At 30.9% G+C, this 18656-nt stretch overlaps 1 protein-coding gene and 1 long non-coding RNA gene across 2 annotated transcripts; one reads left to right on the top strand and one right to left on the bottom strand.

Moving 5' to 3' along the window:
* Positions 1–2294: 2294 nt before the first annotated feature.
* On the bottom strand, positions 2295–4734 carry LOC128042596 (uncharacterized). Its single transcript, XR_008198069.1, has 2 exons — positions 4639–4734; positions 2295–2581 (listed from the first exon to the last, which is right to left on the bottom strand). It is a non-coding gene; the product is annotated as an uncharacterized LOC128042596 (long non-coding RNA).
* Positions 4735–11980: 7246 nt separating this feature from the next.
* On the top strand, positions 11981–17254 carry LOC105792684 (transcription factor TGA9). Its single transcript, XM_012621391.2, has 12 exons — positions 11981–12387; positions 12463–12533; positions 12909–12982; positions 13154–13402; positions 14365–14403; positions 14531–14590; positions 14693–14770; positions 14859–14907; positions 15735–16006; positions 16112–16333; positions 16809–16951; positions 17035–17254. Exons 1-12 carry the CDS (start codon positions 12326–12328, stop codon positions 17120–17122), a joined length of 1407 nt encoding a protein of 468 aa, XP_012476845.1. The 5' UTR covers positions 11981–12325; the 3' UTR covers positions 17123–17254.
* The last annotated feature ends 1402 nt before the right edge of the window (positions 17255–18656 follow it).

Raw genomic sequence — 18656 nt, forward strand, 5'->3', positions numbered from 1 at the left:
ATCTTCCTAATTACGGATTCTCTATTTCCCTTAACAAAGAATGCTAGAGATTGTGAGGAAATGAAATCGAGATAAAAGTCCTTTACATTTCTCACTTTTTGACTTTTTCTCAACTTTGTATCCTTATTGTCACAAAAACTTCTCTTGGTTTGATCACTTGAGATCATTGGTTGATATTCTTTTTTCGAGTCTGTTGAATAATCAAAAACCTTATTTTCAATAAATACAACATCTTTTGTTTCAATTATCATATTTGACACTAAGACAAGAACACTATAATCCTTAGAGTGTTGGGCATATCCAACGAATACACCCTTGACAACTCTTGGTCCTAACTTTGTTCTCCATTGGTCGGAAACTCTATAGTAAGTCAAACACCTCAATACTTTGAAATAATCTAAATTTGGCATCTGACCTTTTCATAACTCATATGGAGATACTTTGAATTTTCTTGATAGTATTCTGTTAAGGATATAACACACAGTCAATAATTCTTCACCACGTAGATTATATGGAAGTTTATCATTTAACAACAACGAGTTAACCATATCTATTAAAGTACGGTTCTTTTTTCCAAACCATTTTTTTGCGAAGTATAAGGCGCAAAACACTCATGTACCACACATTGTTCCTCACAAAATACATTAAATTCATTTGAAAAATATTCACCACCTTTATCACTACGAAGCACTTTGATTTTCTTACTAAACAAATTATCAATCTCATTTTTAAAATGTTTAAACATATCAAAAGCCTCGTCTTTACTTCTCATGAGATACACATAAGTAAATCTAGAGAATTCGTTTATAAAAGTGATAAAATATTGTTTTTCATCTATTGTTAGAGTTGCATTTAATTCACAAACATCCGAATGGATTAAATTTAACACTTGTGAATTTCTTTCACACTTATTAGGAAACCGTTTCTTGGTAATTTTTGATTGAATACAAACTTCACATTTATCTACAAACACATCATTTATTAGACTGATATAACCATTCTTTTGCATATATTGTAAAGTTTTAAAATTAAAATGTACTAGACGCGTATGTCACAAAGGATAAGATTCAACAATATAAGCAAAAGAATTGGATTTATTCATATCAATACTCAACTTGAACATACCCTCGTTACAATATCCTTTTCCTACATATATATCACCCTTAAGTAAGACTAACTTATTGAATTACAAGATAACCTTGAATCCCTTGTTACACAAAAGACTCGCGGACACAAAATTCTTTCTCACTTCGAAAAACATGCAACACAATGATTAAGGTCAATTTCTTCCCAAATGTGAAGTTGAGTTCCACCGTCCTTTGATCAAACACCTTAATCGATTGGTAGTTACCCATAAGCACTTCACTGTTTGCCACTAGTTCATAACTCTTGAATTGTTGTCGGTCATTACATATATGGACAATAGCTCTGGAGTCGAGCCACTAATTATAGAACTTTTCTATCATTGTTATGTTGAGTTCAATAATCATACCAATCTCTAAACTCTTGATCTCTTCCGTAACCATGGTCACTAAGTCAATGTCCTCTACCATATTGGCTTTGGAAGTTGTGGCATCTTGCTTCTTTTTGAGAGGTTTACAATCCTTAATGTTGTAACACCCCTTACCCGAGACCATTTCCGGAGTCGAGTACGAGGCATTACTTAGCTTATCTTACTAATTCGAAGCATAAAAACTTGTTTTGAAAATTAATTTCACTATTTACAGCAATCTGTCTAATCGCGCAACAGTTACTAAATTAATTATAAATCGAGTTACGGGACTCAAAATTTAATTCCGTAAATTTTCCCTGAAACTAGACTCATATATATTCCTACTATAAAATTTTCAGAATTTTTGGTTCAGCCAATTAGTACAGTTTATTAGTTAAAGTCTCCCCTGTTTCACCACTTGACTGTCCTGACCTCTTGCCACTAAAAATAAATTTTCTCATTATAGGATTTTCATATGAAGTTATTACTCATTTCTACAGAAAATAGACTCAATAAGGAATCTATAGTTATAAACTACAACTCATAACCATTTTTGTGCAATTTATAATGATTTTCTAAACTTAGAACAGAGGACTCCAAAAACAGTTCTGACCCTGTCTCACTAAAGTTCTCATATCTCAAAATATAAAATTTCTTTTGTTAAACCGTTATTTTTCCATGAAAATAGACTCAACAAGATTTAATTCCATATATCATTCACCCTCTAATTAATTTTATACTATCCTAGGTGATTTTTCAAAGTCACATCACTGTAGCTGCTTGAAATCTGTTTCTTTACAAATTTTTACTCTTTCATGATTTCCATGCATGATTTATCATCTAAACATACATATTACCAAACATATTCATACTTAACCATTTTAAAAGCCAAACATTATCACATACTCACACATCTTCCTTTAGCAATATCATAGATACAAACATTCAAATTGACTAATCCCTATACATCACTTAGGTATAAACATTACTTAGGTACATGCCACGTTATCAAAAGAAAAGTACATCGCTAAATTTCTCTGAGGTCGAGATTACTCTGGATGCTGGATCGAACATTGGTTTTGTACTAACCTGCGCACGGAAACAACCGTACGCTGAGTATGGGAATACTCAGTGGTATTACCATAATTCAAATTAATAACTTTAATCGATAATTTATATACATTTAATTTATGTCTACAATTATTCGTTAATTGTCTCATACTTTAAATCAACTTGATCATTAATAACAATAAGCAATATTTCAATCTTATATTTAATTGTATTCATACCTTGTTTCACTATCTAAATTTTATTGGATTTTCAACATCTCATTCTAATAACTCATTCCAATCCATACAAACTCAATCATTTCATCAACTCATTCATTATCATTTCTATTTATATTCAATTTTACACTTATAATCTTTTAACACTCAATTTACACATTAAATCCATAAATAAAATTCAATAACTTGTATTCAATTAAATTCACATATTATTTCACTATTTCAAATCATTTTATTTTCACTTGTCATTTTTACATCATTTCATATTACCAAAAACTATTTCATAAAATTTATCATTATTTGTTTCTTGAACCATAATTCTCACATTCCATTTTCACATCTCAATTCAATGTCTTATTTCAAATCAATTTACTTCAATTCAAATTGCTTTTAATTTCCAATCCATATACCTTCAAATATTCACATAATTCATAATTCAATATCATTTCTTACTTCAATTCTTTTATTTTCCCTATTAACATGACTCGGACTTTGGCGGATACACGGATCCAACCAAACACACCAAGACGGCACCCAAGGCCTCATCGGATAGTTCAAGCAATAGTTGACACCCAGTGTCTCATCGGCAAAACCAAGTAAGTTGGTACCCAAGACCTCATCGAATCTATCCAAGTAACAAGATGACACCCAGTGTCTCATCGACTCAAGGTCGAAGTATCCTGAACACTTCCAATCCTATGGCATGCCAACTATATCCGACTCAGCCCGACTAGTTAATAGGGTATTCAAATCATTTTTCTATTTCAAACTCACTTTCGATTCAATTCACAATTCAATTCAAATTCACCTTCCACTTTCAAATCAATACACAACTCAATACCAATACACATTTCAGATATTCACATATAATCATACATCGATTCAATTCAAACCACTTTTCAATCAATACGAATTCACATATTCACATAATTTCAAATCTCATATCTCGATTTCCAAGTCACATATCAATTCACAATTCACATATTCACACATAATCATAATTTAATTCACTTTCATTCAATTCATATTTTAGTTCATTTTCCAACCAAATTCAAATCGCTAATTATTTTTCATTCAATATACATTTCAATATCACATTAATTCTTTTAATTCAAATCATATCACTAGTAATTTCCATTCAATTCACATACAATTCAAGATCAATATTCACATTATTTTTATTTACTAAACATATTATTCAAAATTCAACGATTACTATTAATAAATTCAATATCAATACGTATTTAAAATTTAATTCAATCGTGATACTTACCTCAATTTGCTTATCATGTATATTAATTTAAATTTTAACGATTAATAATTAAATTCGAATTATGGTAATACTAATCGAAATTTCTCTCGAGTAAATCCTTGTCCACCTTCTCCTTTCCTTTCTCGGACAATGACTCTTGCACGACATTAGCTACGTAATTAAACAATTAAAAATCATTAATACACAATTTCATTAAAATATTTCCATTTATACCTAAACTTTACCTAAATTCTAATTTAATCCCTTATCAATGCTAATTTTATTTTTCCTAATCTAACTCCATATTCTCTCTTAATTCTCACTATAAACTCAATTTAGCTCTTCAATTTCACCATAAATCCCTAATTTCGGGATTCTTTCAATTTAGTCCCTACTATTCAAATCTTACACTTTATTTTACAATTAAATCCTTTACTAACTTCTAACTTGAAATTCAATCAATTTAACCCCTAACACTTCAATTTATTCAACATGAACATCATCTAATAATCTACTAACTTTCAAAATATCAACATAAATCAAGTAGCATTTATCTCTAGGATTCCTAAAACATCAAAACTAAGAGAAAATAGATTAAATTGACTTACCAAATGAGCTTAGAACCTCAAAACCTCAATTTTCTCTTTTCTTTCTTTCTTTTCTTTCTTTCCTTCTTTCCTTCTCTGTTTCGTCCATGCTATTCTGTTTCTATTCTCTTTTCTATCTTTTATTTCATTAGTTTAATATAATAACAATAAAATAATAATATAATATTATTTACTTAAACAATAAGTAAATACATAATAATCACAAATATATGTATTTTATTTATACACTTGGATTTATTTCTACCACACACTTGTCAAAATTTTGGTTTATTTTACCTAATATAATAATAATATAATATAATATAATTTACAATATAATAAAATAATAATATACTTCAAAAAATCTCAGATTTTATCATGCATATGTCGCCTCATTTATGGGACTTGGCATATTTACCTATTTAGTCCTTTTAACTTTTTTAATCTATAATTAAACTTTTACCCTATTGCAATTTAGTCCTTTTAATCAATTAACCATCGAACATTAAAATTTCTTAACGAAACTTTAATACTACCTAATGACACTCGTAAATATTTATAAAAATATTTACGGCTCAGTTTATAATATCGAGGTCTCGATACCTCGTTTTCGACCCAATTTGCCTAATAATTTCTTTTAAATCACAAAATTCACTAATTTAAAAATATTTCTAAAATCACACTGAACTTATAATTATTAATTAATAAATTTTTCTAACGTTTTCATCGGATTTAGTGATCTCAAATCACTATTTTGACACTACTGAAAATTGGGCTGTTACAAATGTAGTGTCCTTTTTATTGAAATTATAGCAATTACGAGATTTCTTCTTATTTTCTTGTATGTCATTGGTCTCAAATGTGGCCTTTTGCTTACTATTTCGAGAGTTCTTGGATTCGCTCACATAGTTCACTTAAAAATTTTGGGGAAGATACACTACATAACACTTCTTAGTTTCCTCTTCAATACACAAATGCCTAAGTATTTTCTCCACAATGAAGTCCTCTGCCATATACAGAAGTTTCTTTCGATAATTATTCCAAGATGAAGGTAACTTCGAGATGATAGCCTCGACTTGTAACAATTTCAGAATAACAACTTTCAGGTCACAAAGCGTATTTACAAGAACTTGTAGTTCATGGGCTTGATCCATGATCGGGATACTATCGAGCATTTTAAATTCAAAGTACTTCATCATTAAAAATTTATCAGTACCTTATCACTCAGTGTTGTATTTCTCTTTAAGAGCTTTCCATATTTTCACCGGGGATTGCATTAACATGTAGATATCATATAATCGATTGGACAATGTGTTGAGGATGTGTCCGCGACATGTGAAATTGTCTTCCTCGCACTTCTTATTGAGTTTGACCATTTTCACAACTTTCTCGATGTTTACATTAGGGATGAGATCCTCCACGGATTGTAAGTTTGGATCCAGAACATACGCCACATTCAAGATAGTAAGAAGGAATAACATCTTGTCTTTCTAGCGATTGAAGTTTGAGCCATCAGATCAGTCAAGTTTCACAAACTCTTGGTTCATCACTTTGAATGCGATGGTACCCTCCGCTGCCATCTCCAAAATTGTTCTATTTGATTATTGGGGTATTGGAGTGGAAAAAGATAAATTCGGGTGATTTTTTCCAAAGAGAACAATTTGTCCCCACACAAAGTTGCTAGAGGGTTAAGACAAAGGTCCTCCCAGGATACAATGAAACTTTTTTATTTCCCTTGATTAGCAAAATCGAGAAATTCCCTAACTCTTACTCTAATTTTTGAAATTGGATTAATTATAATGATTATTGTAATCACCATAGTCCCTCTCTTTATATGCACTCAATGGACACTATTGAAGAGTCACAACCCTTCGTATTGGACATACTTCTTAGAAGAAACATGTCTCATGGAAAATAAATGTATCCATTGGATGAATAAATCACCACTTTCTAATTTGAATAAGTCCTTATGAATAATGAATTTGCAATCTACAATTTCCAGCAATGTCGGGAATCAAGTTTGTGTTCATCGAAAAAAGACATGAGAAATGAAATGAAACTCTTTCTTAAGAATCTGAATTAAGTTTTAAATTCTGGCAACTAAAACAGTTTCTTAGGCTAGCAACTATGCCTACAAGTCCAAAATCAACTCCATCGTCACTTGTACCAACACCTGATTCATTGTGTTGGAGGTCTTTGGTGTATGATTCAAGAGTGCTAATCAAATCCTTAATGGCAACTTGAATGAATTTATGGGAAAAATCATCTTTTATAATCTGGGCAAATTAGAACCATAATAAATCGAAAACAAAAAGAAAATTAGAACCAGCCAAGTGTAATTGAAATAAACACACCACCTCAAAACTATATGTGAATTAAACTTCTATCACCACACAGATTAAAGCATATCACCATCAATGGAGTCTCACATCATTCATGCAAGTGAAAAACACAATCAATCTTGTGATTAGAGTTATAATGCATTGTGTAACATCCTCAACTATGCAAGTATTGTAGAACGACAACTATAACTATAAACATGATTTGTTAATATTTAGGTTTCAAAAATGAAATCCATTTACTCAAAATGTTTTGTAACTTATAATCCATTTATCTTTTCTTTTTTTTTTCTTTACCCTGATTGCCACACTGTCTTCTTCATCTCCCATCTTGAGCTTAATGGTTTCTGATTTTTATAAGGGTAAAATTGGTCAACAAGCATTTTGGGGAGCATGCAACAATTAATAAATAAACATGAAAACAAAATAAAAAAATGTTTAATAAGGTTGAATTTTTACCATCATTTGGTGCATACCCATTAGCTTTAACAGGTTTTAGCCTCCCATTTTTGGAAACCCCAATTTCTCCCACAATCCTGTTGTTGTTCTTGGAATCATCTTAATTTTGTAATGTATTACAACCAGTCTGTAAACACAAAACCCTCTGCAACCTGAATCCCCCATATTTTCAAGCTTTGCTAAAGCTTCTGCAATGTAATAGATGTTTGATCTCCGCTTAAGTCAAATGCAAAATCTGTTGGAAAAGATGAGTTTGGAAAATGTAGCGGAAAATAACTTTAAGGAAAATAGATTTTTAAAAAAAATTTCAAAATAAGATCTTGATTGTGATATCTAAAGTAATAAACAGTTAATCAAAATTGTACCTTTTCGGTTCATCTAGGATGAGCACTTCGACCGAGTAGTCTTCTCTGTTATCCTCAAACTCACGTCTATCGAGTGTGGGCTCGCTTCGAATCAAAAAAATTTTCACAAAAATTACCAGTGGGGTAATTTCATAATTTCTATAAACTTTTGGGTCAAGTTGTAAATCAGAAAAATATCTTTAGAAATTTTCTGAAATAATCTCTTTAAGAATTTTCTCTTTGCAACTTTCTCTTGAATTCAAGTATGTGTTAAATAATGACCCAAGACTCTCTTTATATAGGGAGAGTTTAAAGAGTTCAACTATGATTAAACCTAATCACTTTAATATTAAATTAATATAATATTTATCAAGATAAATATTAGATTAAATTTAATATTAAATATTATTAAAATAATAAATTGTTTATCTACAATATAAACATTAAATTTATTTTAATATTAAGATAATCACTTAAATATTAAATTAATAAATACTATTAAGATAAGTATTAAATTAATATTAATATTAAACTATTAAAATAATATTTTTTTTGGAATAGTTAATCTGAAATCAAATTCTTTAGTAAAGTCCCAGTAGGAGTGTAACTCTTCTATTGCTTAACCATCGAAGACCAACCACTGTTGGCACCGCCATGTTTGGTGATGCAGGTACAACACCCTTACGGCATCCTGAGCCAGTCTGGTCTAGCCACCGATTGGACCGTTAGCTCGGTTTCACATATTAGGCTCGGTTTGACCAATTTTTGGGTCTTGGTCTCAGTTTTGGGCTCCCGAGTGCAATTTACGATCTCAGGTCCAATTTTCAAGTTCAATTACCCATTGGGTCAATTGTCTGACTTGAAAATTACTTTCTAAAAATATCATATTAATTTGATTAATTTAATTTTACTTGATCAAAATTAATTTTTCTAAAAATCACTTAGATTTTCCAAATTAATTTTTCAAGAAAATTCTTTAATCAAATTCTCTAATTGAACAATTCTCACAACCACCTAATTTAATTCAACATCGAATAAATCGATTCAATTAAATTATTTTCAAAGTCGTAGAATTTTCTTCTGATTCAAATGCAATCCAATCGAGTTTTTATTGAGTTAGCGGAGGGACCAATCAGGCATATACAATTAGGCTCTAGTAATTGCAATTATGTCTAGAAGCATCATTCTGATAATTCGCAATTACTTAATCATGGAGTTAGTCCACAATCAGAACCATGATTGAAAACTCATTATTGTATATTCTTTAAGAAAATAATTCATCCAACTATTTTGTCCAATGACCTCGTCATGTGTGTGTTAGACTCATATAATATCCTTGATTCCTTTAAGTTAAATTTGTTCATTCAATACAGTCCTATTTTATCTCATTGTCACCATTGTGTCTTCTTAATGAATAATATGATCATTGTCAACAAATGACTGTGATAAATTACTCGTTCGAAAAGTAGCAACCCGTGGTCACGTTCCATATTTATCAATCCACACACTGCCAATGAGAGGACATCATTAATTCTTTAATTGAGCTATAAATTCTTCTGTTGCTAGTAAAGTCATGTCATACACAAGTCATGTACCTAACATACCGGCTATAGACTTCATGTTCTTCACTTAATGGAGTAAAATCTTCAACTGGCTCCACGTCTTCATCGTCTACAAGTTTCATCTTGGTGAATTTGATGGGATCTGATGAAATTGGAAATTTGTAGAATAGTTTCGAGATCCTACTCCCACAACGTCTAACAATTTTTGCACTAATCATTTCCTTCATTTCATCAATTGAGACATTTCTATTAAATCTCATAGCTATTTGTTGGCGACATTCAAAATTGATTATCCATCTTTAACCCTAAAATAAATTTCTGGCTTCGTCCCTATTTTTAGCAAGGTCTCATGTGCCAATTTTTGCCACGCTTTTATTTTTACTTCCAATAATTTTGTTTTTTTTTCTTTACATCCAATAAAAATGATGCATTAGTTATATATTTTTATAAACATAATTTTATATAAAAAAAGACAATATTGTTTCAGTAGACAAAAAAAGGTCAACAATGAACATTGAACTTCTCTTGTTCTTTCTAGACCTGTCCATGGGCCGAGCCGGGTTCGGGCTGGGCCCGAAAAAAAACTCTTAGGCTCGGGCCCAGCCTGGCCCGAAATATGGGCCTAAAATTTTGCCTGTGCCCGCCCGAGAAAAAATAATAAGCTTGAGCCTGCCCGCCCGATTTTTAATAAACACAAAAAATATTTTAAAATAAAAAATAAAAAATATTTTAAAGTATTTTAAAATTAAAAATAAAAATAAAAATAAAATATATATTTATTATATTCAGTAGTCGGGTCGGGCGTGCCCGGCCAAAAAGTTGAGCCCGAGTCCGACCCATTTTTTTAAACGGGCCTCGTTTTTTGCCCAAACCCATATTTCAGGCCTATATTTTTACCCAAACCCTCCCATATTTCGGGGGGCCTTCGGGCCGGGCCGGGCCACCCGGCCCATGGACAGGTCTAGTTCTTTCTCTCTTCAGGAAAGAGAAAAAAAATGCTTTAAAAGTTTCAATCTAGGCCGAAATAGAGAAAGAAAGAAAAAAGTAAAAAGGAGTCACTGCGGCCTCCCCGTGGTGGTGGAAAATCTCCAAGAATGATATAGTTTTAATTTTTTTTCAAAAAATTAGGAGTAAATTGATAAAATATGTAAATATGAAAGGATTAAATTTATTTTTATGTTAATAAATAGCCACATCAAACTTCCATGATAGTGACTGAAAAGTAAATTTCTTAGAAATTAATAAAAAAATTAAAAATTTTATAGTTGGATGGTCAAATTAGAAATGCGATCATAATTAAAGAATTATTTATGTAGATATTATTGAAACAAAACATAGAACTTAATTTGCTTTATTTTTCTGTTCTTTCCTTGTTCTAGTTAAGTTAAATTAAATAATAAAATTAAAAAAGGAAAATTCAAAGAAATGTTTTAGTTAATTTACAACATTTTCCAATCACCAAATCCAAACTCTTAAATTTTTTAGACCAATCATTGGTATGATGAAGGGAATAATTGGTAGAAAGCATATTTAGCAATAAAAGTAGCAGATGAGCATAAACATAAAAATATAATATCATGTCCTCTATTCAATAATGCTTGTCATCCCAAAACCCCTTTATAACATTGTTTTTTGATTTACACACACACAAAAAGTGGTTCAAATTTGTAGCTTTATTTTAACTTTCTTTTTCTCTTTCTTTTCTTTGTGGGTTAGACAGTGTGCAATTTGAAGGGTTGGCTTTTAATGTTGGGACAAGCTTTGATATGTATGGTCCAAAGGCAGAAGGACAAAAGTTTGGGACACTGACAACAATGAAACCTCACCTAATCTGGGAAAATTAAGCCCTTAATCATGAAGAAGACATTAAGGACAGTGTACCCTAAGTCCCCTTCCCCTAAAGAAACAAAATTTTCTATTAAAGGAAAGGAATCTGAAATGTGGCATGGGTTTTTAGGTGATGACAGGGAATGGATGTTGACCTATTAACTATGGAGATAACACCAAACATATCCATCTCATGTTTAAGGATTAAATATATGCAAATGGGTTTTTCTTGTTGATGACTTTGGTTGGAATGGGGCACACACCACTCTCTTATTAATTGTCAAAAGTGAGCTCAGATCACCCCCCCCCCATCCCCATTCTGAGATTTTGAATACTGTAAAAGAAACCAAGATCACCCTCTTTTCTTTTATAACTTTTTGATACTCTTTTTTATTACCAAAGGAAAAAGAAAACCTTGTGTCATCTAATCAATCTTATCCAAATTGGTTTTAGAGCTTGGTATAAGTGTTTCAAAGATATTGATTAATGGATTTATATATAACAAAAAGTTGCATATTTATATTAAAAAAATGTATAGTGCAATTATAAAACTATAAGTAGGATATAATGCAAGGAAACCCTTATTTTATTTGCCTGGATAGTACTTTGCAGCCCTGAAGGGGTCCATAAAAAGAGCCAATGAGAAAGAGCAGGCTGTTCGGTTACAATGAGACAGTGGAGTAGGAGTCAGTGATTCACTCCAGTAGAGAGACCCCGCATTCTTTTTTTTTTTTGTTAATAAAACTCAAAGGCCACAAACAAATAGACATAAATAGAAGGGAGTCTGGCCCTGAGGGGCAAGATTTTGTGTACCGTGAGAAGAGTTTTTAAAGTCTGATAGAAAAATATGTATATAATTACATTGTAGAAGAGGTGTGTTGTAATCAATCAGGTTGGTTTCTTCACATTGAAGTAGAGACAGAAAGAAGAAGAAAACGACACCATGGAGATCAAAAGTTGCAAAGAGAGAAGATATATATATTTATCTGACAAAAAGACTGGGCCCCTTCAATTTGTTTCTATTTAGATCCCACTTTTGACAAGCAAAGCTTTCATCTGGTTATCTTTCTCTACTCTTTTTTATTATTATTTCTTCCTTTGGGTCTTTCATAAGCCACACCCAAGGTGGTCTGCAACATGTTCGTCGTCTAAACTGTAAAGAATCACCAAGTATTGCATGGCGAACCATCTTATTCCTTATGCACTTCTTCATGGAATGAATGTTCCCACAAGTTTCATGTATGTAATTTCCAATACAATCTTCTATTCTTTCTAAAATTGGTCCCTTTTTAAATTTGTTTCTATCCATGTCAGTAATCAAGAAGGATCTGCCTTTGATTTTGGAGAGCTAGAAGAAGCCATTGTTCTGCAAGGAGCTAAAGCAAGTAAAGCTCCTTATCTTTTTTTTTCATTTATTTATTTTTTCTGACGTTTGCTAAAGCTTAACAGCTTTTTAGTTTAACCACCAACTCTCCCAAAAGATAAGAGGTTTGAACATGTCTATAGGGGAAAAGGTAGGGGGGGTTACCATTTGCAGTACAGTAATGATGTGAGGCTAGCACACTATAATGGCGTGAGGCTACAAACATAGAAATCTGACCTCCCTACCATGTTTTACTGACTCCATAACTGTATAAAAGAGAGAGCAGGCTGAGTTTATTAGGTTGCTATTGCTTCTAGCTTTCAACTTCAACCTCTTTGGCTTTGATATATATATTTTGGGAGATCCTATGAGATTTTGCTTTTGGGATTCTCTGCAGATTTATTAACAGGCAGAACTGCAGCTACTTTGGAGATGTTCCCTTCTTGGCCTATGAGATATCGGCAAACCCCAGTACTAGTTTCTTGACCCTTCTTTTTCCCCATTGTATGTTTGACCATGTTTATAAAATAAAGGTGTTTGACAGTGGACCAGTTCTATGGGTTTAGACTACTTCTTTATATATTGCTGTTTAAATGGTTTGTTTTTGAGGTAATTGCGGATCTTTTTTTTTTCTCAATCCAGGGAAGTTCAAAATCAGGAGGGGAAAGTACAGATTCAGGCTCAGCTTTGAACACTATCTCAAGCAAAACTGAGAACCAGTTTGAGCCAGACTCCCCCATCAGTAAAAAGGCATCATCTTCATATCATCAGGCTTTTGACCAGCAGAATCTACAGCAACAACAACAACAACAAGAGATGGCAAGTGATCCTTCAAGAACAGGCACATCACTGAATCAATCAGCTCCCATTGTCAAACCTCTCCAAGAAAAGGTCCTTAAAAGAACTACAGTTAAAATGCTTAAATTATTAATTAATCTCCCACAATTTTTACTTTTTTTTTTCTCTCTTCTTTTCATATCCCAACAACTCAGGATATTGAAAAGTTGGTATCATTTTTTTGTCATTATTACTGTTCTGATCCTTACTCTGTCTATCCCTACCCTTTTTTTTTCTCTCTCTATGATCATTTCTTCATGCATATACAAGGGCACAGATCCGAAAAACCCACAGAAAATCAAAGGGTACAGAGTTTTTCTGATTTCTGAACCATTTTTCTGGTATCTGACATGAAAAGAGAGAAAAAGCTGTACACCTTGAAAAGCTAAGAGAGATCTGCACGATATATATATGTATATATTAGTCTCTTTCTTGACTGGCCACTATAAAACCATATCCCCCCACACTTCAGTCAATACCTATAACTTACAGATGAACTTCTTGTTTTTATCCTCTTTAAAATCAAAACCCCCCCAAAAAAAATTCTTTAACCCTAAACATAAAGAAATGGCAGATTCTGATTATTTTTGCTACTCTTATCATGTTCATGATTACTTGTTAGAAGAACAAGAGTCACATCACATCACCAATCTGGTTCTCTTAGAAATTTTGTGAGATCTCTTTAATCATTATATTATGTTCTGTCAAAAAATCTATGGTAATTTTTCTTTGATTTTTAAATTTATTGTTTTGATGATATTTTTCTAATTTCTGGTTTGGCTGTCTAAACTTGATAATTTATGTATTTATAACTCCGACTCTCTAATTTTCCAGCTTACCAAACAGCCAAATGCTCTCATTTTCCTGACCAACTTCTTGTCTGTGCTTGATAAGAATCTTCTAAATCAGCAACCACTATTTAGTATTTTTTTTCTTCTTTAATCAAATATGAAATGGGTGTTATTTCACCTCATTAAACATATGTTAATACATGCACTTCGTTTATAATGTTGCAGAAAAGGGCTTCAACTTCTGAGAAACAGCTTGATGCCAAGGTTAAAATTTTAATACTAAAAAAACCCAACTTTTTGTTGCTAGATTCTTTCTGAATCAGAAAAGAAACTTTTTTTTAGTTGAATCTGTTTTAAATTGTTGCTTTTTCTTTTTCTTTTTTTTCTTCAGACATTGAGGCGTTTAGCTCAAAATAGAGAAGCCGCAAAGAAAAGCCGTCTTAGAAAGAAGGTAACATAAAAAGATACATAAACACTGAAAAAAACATAGTTTCTTACTTACGTGTCCATAACATATAAACTGATGCACATATATATATGTGTGTTTAAACAGGCATATGTTCAACAATTAGAGTCAAGTAGAATAAAATTAACTCAACTTGAACAAGAACTTCAAAGAGCACGATCTCAGGTTTTTTTTTTTTTGATTTATATATTTACTCCAAGTGTTTAGTGTTTCTTAATTAAAGTGCTTAAGAGTTTTTGATTTCGTGAAATAGGGGCTTTTATTGGGGAGTAGCGGTGGTGGTGTTGGAAATATTAGCTCTGGTAAGTTCCTAATCAAAGAGAATTAATGTTGCACTATTAATTTACTAAAAAGGGCTCTTAGTGTGTGAATATTTGCTGAATTGAGAGACTTGAAGAAAGTTTTAAACTGATGGGTAGTTTTGGAAGCACAGTGGCGAAATGTCGAGCATGCATTTTTAGTCCGGACTTTGACATTCATTACTTTATTAATTTAAGCGAGCTTTTAACTTTACATAAAAAGTTATTTTAATCTTTTATTTAATTTAATTTAACTTCTATTTTAAACTTGTCAAATCATTTAAAATGAATGAAAAATTAGTAGTTAATAATTTTGGTGAATATCACATCAAACATTAATTAATTTTAAAATTTTAAAATTTAAAAATTAAAATTTATTAAAAGGTATAAAATATTTAAACTTTAAAAAATTAATTAATTATTAACGTGACATATGCAGAGCCTATCGTGTGAGCAAAGTTAACAAATATTAAGTTTTCTATTCATTTTGGATTGTTTGACAAACAATACAAAATTAAGGACTAAAAAGATAAAAATTAAATAATTTTTATAAAATTATTTGACCAAATAAATTATTATGCCTTAATTACTCGAGTTCTTTTTTGATAATACTCATTAATTAAGTTGCCTAATTAAAATCGTGTGCCTCATTTTTCAAATGTATAATTGCTATTGTTGAACAATATATAAGATAATTTAATTATTTTTTGAATGGATATTAAATCCTTCACGTATTTAAGTTAATTATAATCATTTATGAATAAACAATTATCTTTATTTAATTTGATTTACCCAATGAACACTTAGGACTGATCTGAGATTTGGTGTAGGGGCGGTAATATGTGACATGGAATATGCAAGATGGTTAGAAGATGATGAGAGGCATATGTCGGAGCTTAGAACCGGTTTACATTCGAACCTTTCCGACACCGACCTTCGATTGATGGTCAACACTTACCTTTCCCATTACGATGAAATTTTCCGGTTGAAAGGAATGGCTGCCAAATTCGATGTTTTTCACCTTTTAACTGGGATGTGGACCTCTCCGGCGGAGCGTTGCTTCCTTTGGATGGGTGGTTTTAGGCCGTCTGAGCTCATCAAGGTTTCTTTCAATGCTTCCAAAATGCAATTTTTTTTCTTTTCGTTTTTTGGCTTTCAGTGTTGGTGGGACTGATCAATGATTTGGTTTAAACAAAATTTTGTTCAGATATTAATATCACAGTTGGACCCATTAACGGAACAGCAATTGATGGGGATCTGCAGCCTCCAGCATTCTTCACAACAGGCGGAAGAGGCACTCAGTCAAGGCCTGGAACAGCTCCAGCAGTCTCTCATCGACACCGTTGCTGGCGGTCCTGCCATTGATGGAATGCAACAAATGGCTATTGCCTTAAGCAAGCTGGCCAATCTCGAAGGCTTCGTCCGTCAGGTAACATTATAAAAAAATCAAACAGTCATATATGATAAATCATGTAGTTCAAACGTTTGTTTGTAGTCATTTTATTCTTTATAATAATGATATGAAAGTTGCTTACCAATCCTGCCATCTGACAAATTCTTTTTCTATGATGGATTTCGTGTTTGACCATTAATATTAACAGGGACATATATGATTATAACTTAAAATATTTATGAAATTTTATATTTGCCACGTGTGTGGGGATGCTGAATGCTATTGGGGGGTTTCTGTTTTGTTGATCAAACAATCATTTTTGTCGGGGAATTGATATTTGCTTTATCTGTAAGAAGTCATTTGGAATAGTGGAGGATGGGATATTTTTATCTATAAATGTTTCTGTCAATAGGTGGTTTGAAAGATAAGCCCTAGCTAACTTGAACAATTAATGGATTAATCAATTTCTGATGGGAGTTCCTTTTTCAAATAATTTGATTAATGTATGTAGGCTGACAATTTAAGGCAACAAACTCTACACCAATTGCCCCGGATACTAACTGTAAGACAGGCGGCACGGTGTTTTCTGGTAATCGGAGAATACTACGGAAGATTACGAGCACTTAGTTCTCTTTGGGCGTCCCGGCCTCGAGGGTAACATCTATTAATGTTTTTATTAACTTAATATTCGGATATAACAATTATAATCATGATTATATACATATGATATGATGTAGGAGGTTGATGAGTGATGAACAGCCATGCCAAACAACAACAGAGTTGCAAATGGTGCAGCCATCACAGAGCCACTTCGCACACTTTTGATAATTCAAAACAAGAAATCCATCCCTCCTAGCCGGCTATATCTGTATTTAGTTTCAAAATCATAAATGCAGCAAGGCAAATTGGACTACATATGTAATATATTTCATCAAAGCACGTTTTAAGTTTAGAGGAGATAGGACTTTTTTTTAATATATATATATATATATATATATGTTTTCTTTTCTAAGTTATTGTTATTATTTAAGTTTATCCTTTGTAAATGAAAATTCAATTTTAATGTGCATAGGGTGCTAGCTTTTTCCTTCCAGAACAGATATAAGGTAAGTTGTGATTATTGCATGAGAAAAAAAACCCCTAAAAATAGGCATCATAATGTTGTTCACGCAGATTTGAAATTTTTTATATTAGAAAATTTCCTTTAGCAATAGCAGTCTCACTCTCTTTTTAAAAGTTTCTCTTCTAAAGCTCAAGTCACTCACTTAATTTAATACTTCTTTAATTACCATAAATTACAATCACTTTTCCTCATAAATAATCACATATAAACATCTTCAATTATTTTCATAATCATTGAGATTTTTCAATATTAAACATTTATCATGATTGGATGTTTTAAAAACCATGATTTTGCACGTCTTAATTTCACTATTAGGCCATAATCACCCATCAAATCAGAAAGTTCCAAGTAAAAATACATCAATACAATGTTACAAGTTTTATCCAATTTCCAGCATCATAACAAAATATTCAACTATTAATGCATAGATAAAGAAAAGCATTAATAATTAAGAATCAACGTAACATAATATCATATCAAGCTGAAGGAAAAGAATCTTTAGTTCAACTAGTTTATATACCCGTAAGATGCATGGGTTAAACATAATTGTATAATTATAAATAAATATTATAGAAAATCTATACCAACATACACTTATTATCAAGTTATTGTTTAACATTCTGATAAAACTATTATTTAATATTATAAATATTTTTAATAACGTTTAAAATTTCACAAAAGAAATCATTGAATTTTTATAAGTAAATATTGTTTTTAATATTTCTCTTATAAAATTTTGATTAGTAAATATTTTAAAATTTTCAATAAATTTTAAAATTTCAAAACAAATAGATATTAAAATTTTTTTAGTGATTTAAAAATATTAAATTTGTTTAACATTTTTAAATATTTGATTTAAAATTTAGTACTATTTATAAAGTTTTGTTATATTTATGAATGAAGATAAATCTTATTATTTTTAAATCAAAATATTTTTATTAATAAATACTTTAAATTTCTAAAGAATAATTTAATTTTTAATATATATATTTTGAAGCTTTAAACATTATTAAAAATTAAACAAATATTAAAAGTAAAAAAATGAATATTATTTTGTTTATACATTTTACTTTACATGGAAAAATCATTGAAAACAATCCAACATAAAGATAATGATTCAAATTTATTTATTTTCATGAATAATTAGTTTAATAAATTCAATAGTTTAAATGAAATTATTACACTAATGATACAAAAATCCTAATAGTGAGGTTAGTAACTATTGTTTTATGAACT

The sequence above is a fragment of the Gossypium raimondii genome, chromosome 7 (assembly GCF_025698545.1).
Source record: "Gossypium raimondii isolate GPD5lz chromosome 7, ASM2569854v1, whole genome shotgun sequence".
In the NCBI taxonomy this organism is placed as follows: domain Eukaryota; kingdom Viridiplantae; phylum Streptophyta; class Magnoliopsida; order Malvales; family Malvaceae; genus Gossypium; species Gossypium raimondii.

Bases quoted from the DNA above. Each gene is read 5' to 3' on its own strand.
- LOC105792684 (XM_012621391.2), top strand. From the start codon at position 12,326: ATGGCGAACCATCTTATTCCTTATGCACTTCTTCATGGAATGAATGTT. The intron at 14,404-14,530 runs GTTAAAATTTTA...TTTTTTCTTCAG, and splicing joins AGAAACAGCTTGATGCCAAG to ACATTGAGGCGTTTAGCTCA. The intron at 14,771-14,858 runs GTTTTTTTTTTT...TTCGTGAAATAG, and splicing joins TTCAAAGAGCACGATCTCAG to GGGCTTTTATTGGGGAGTAG.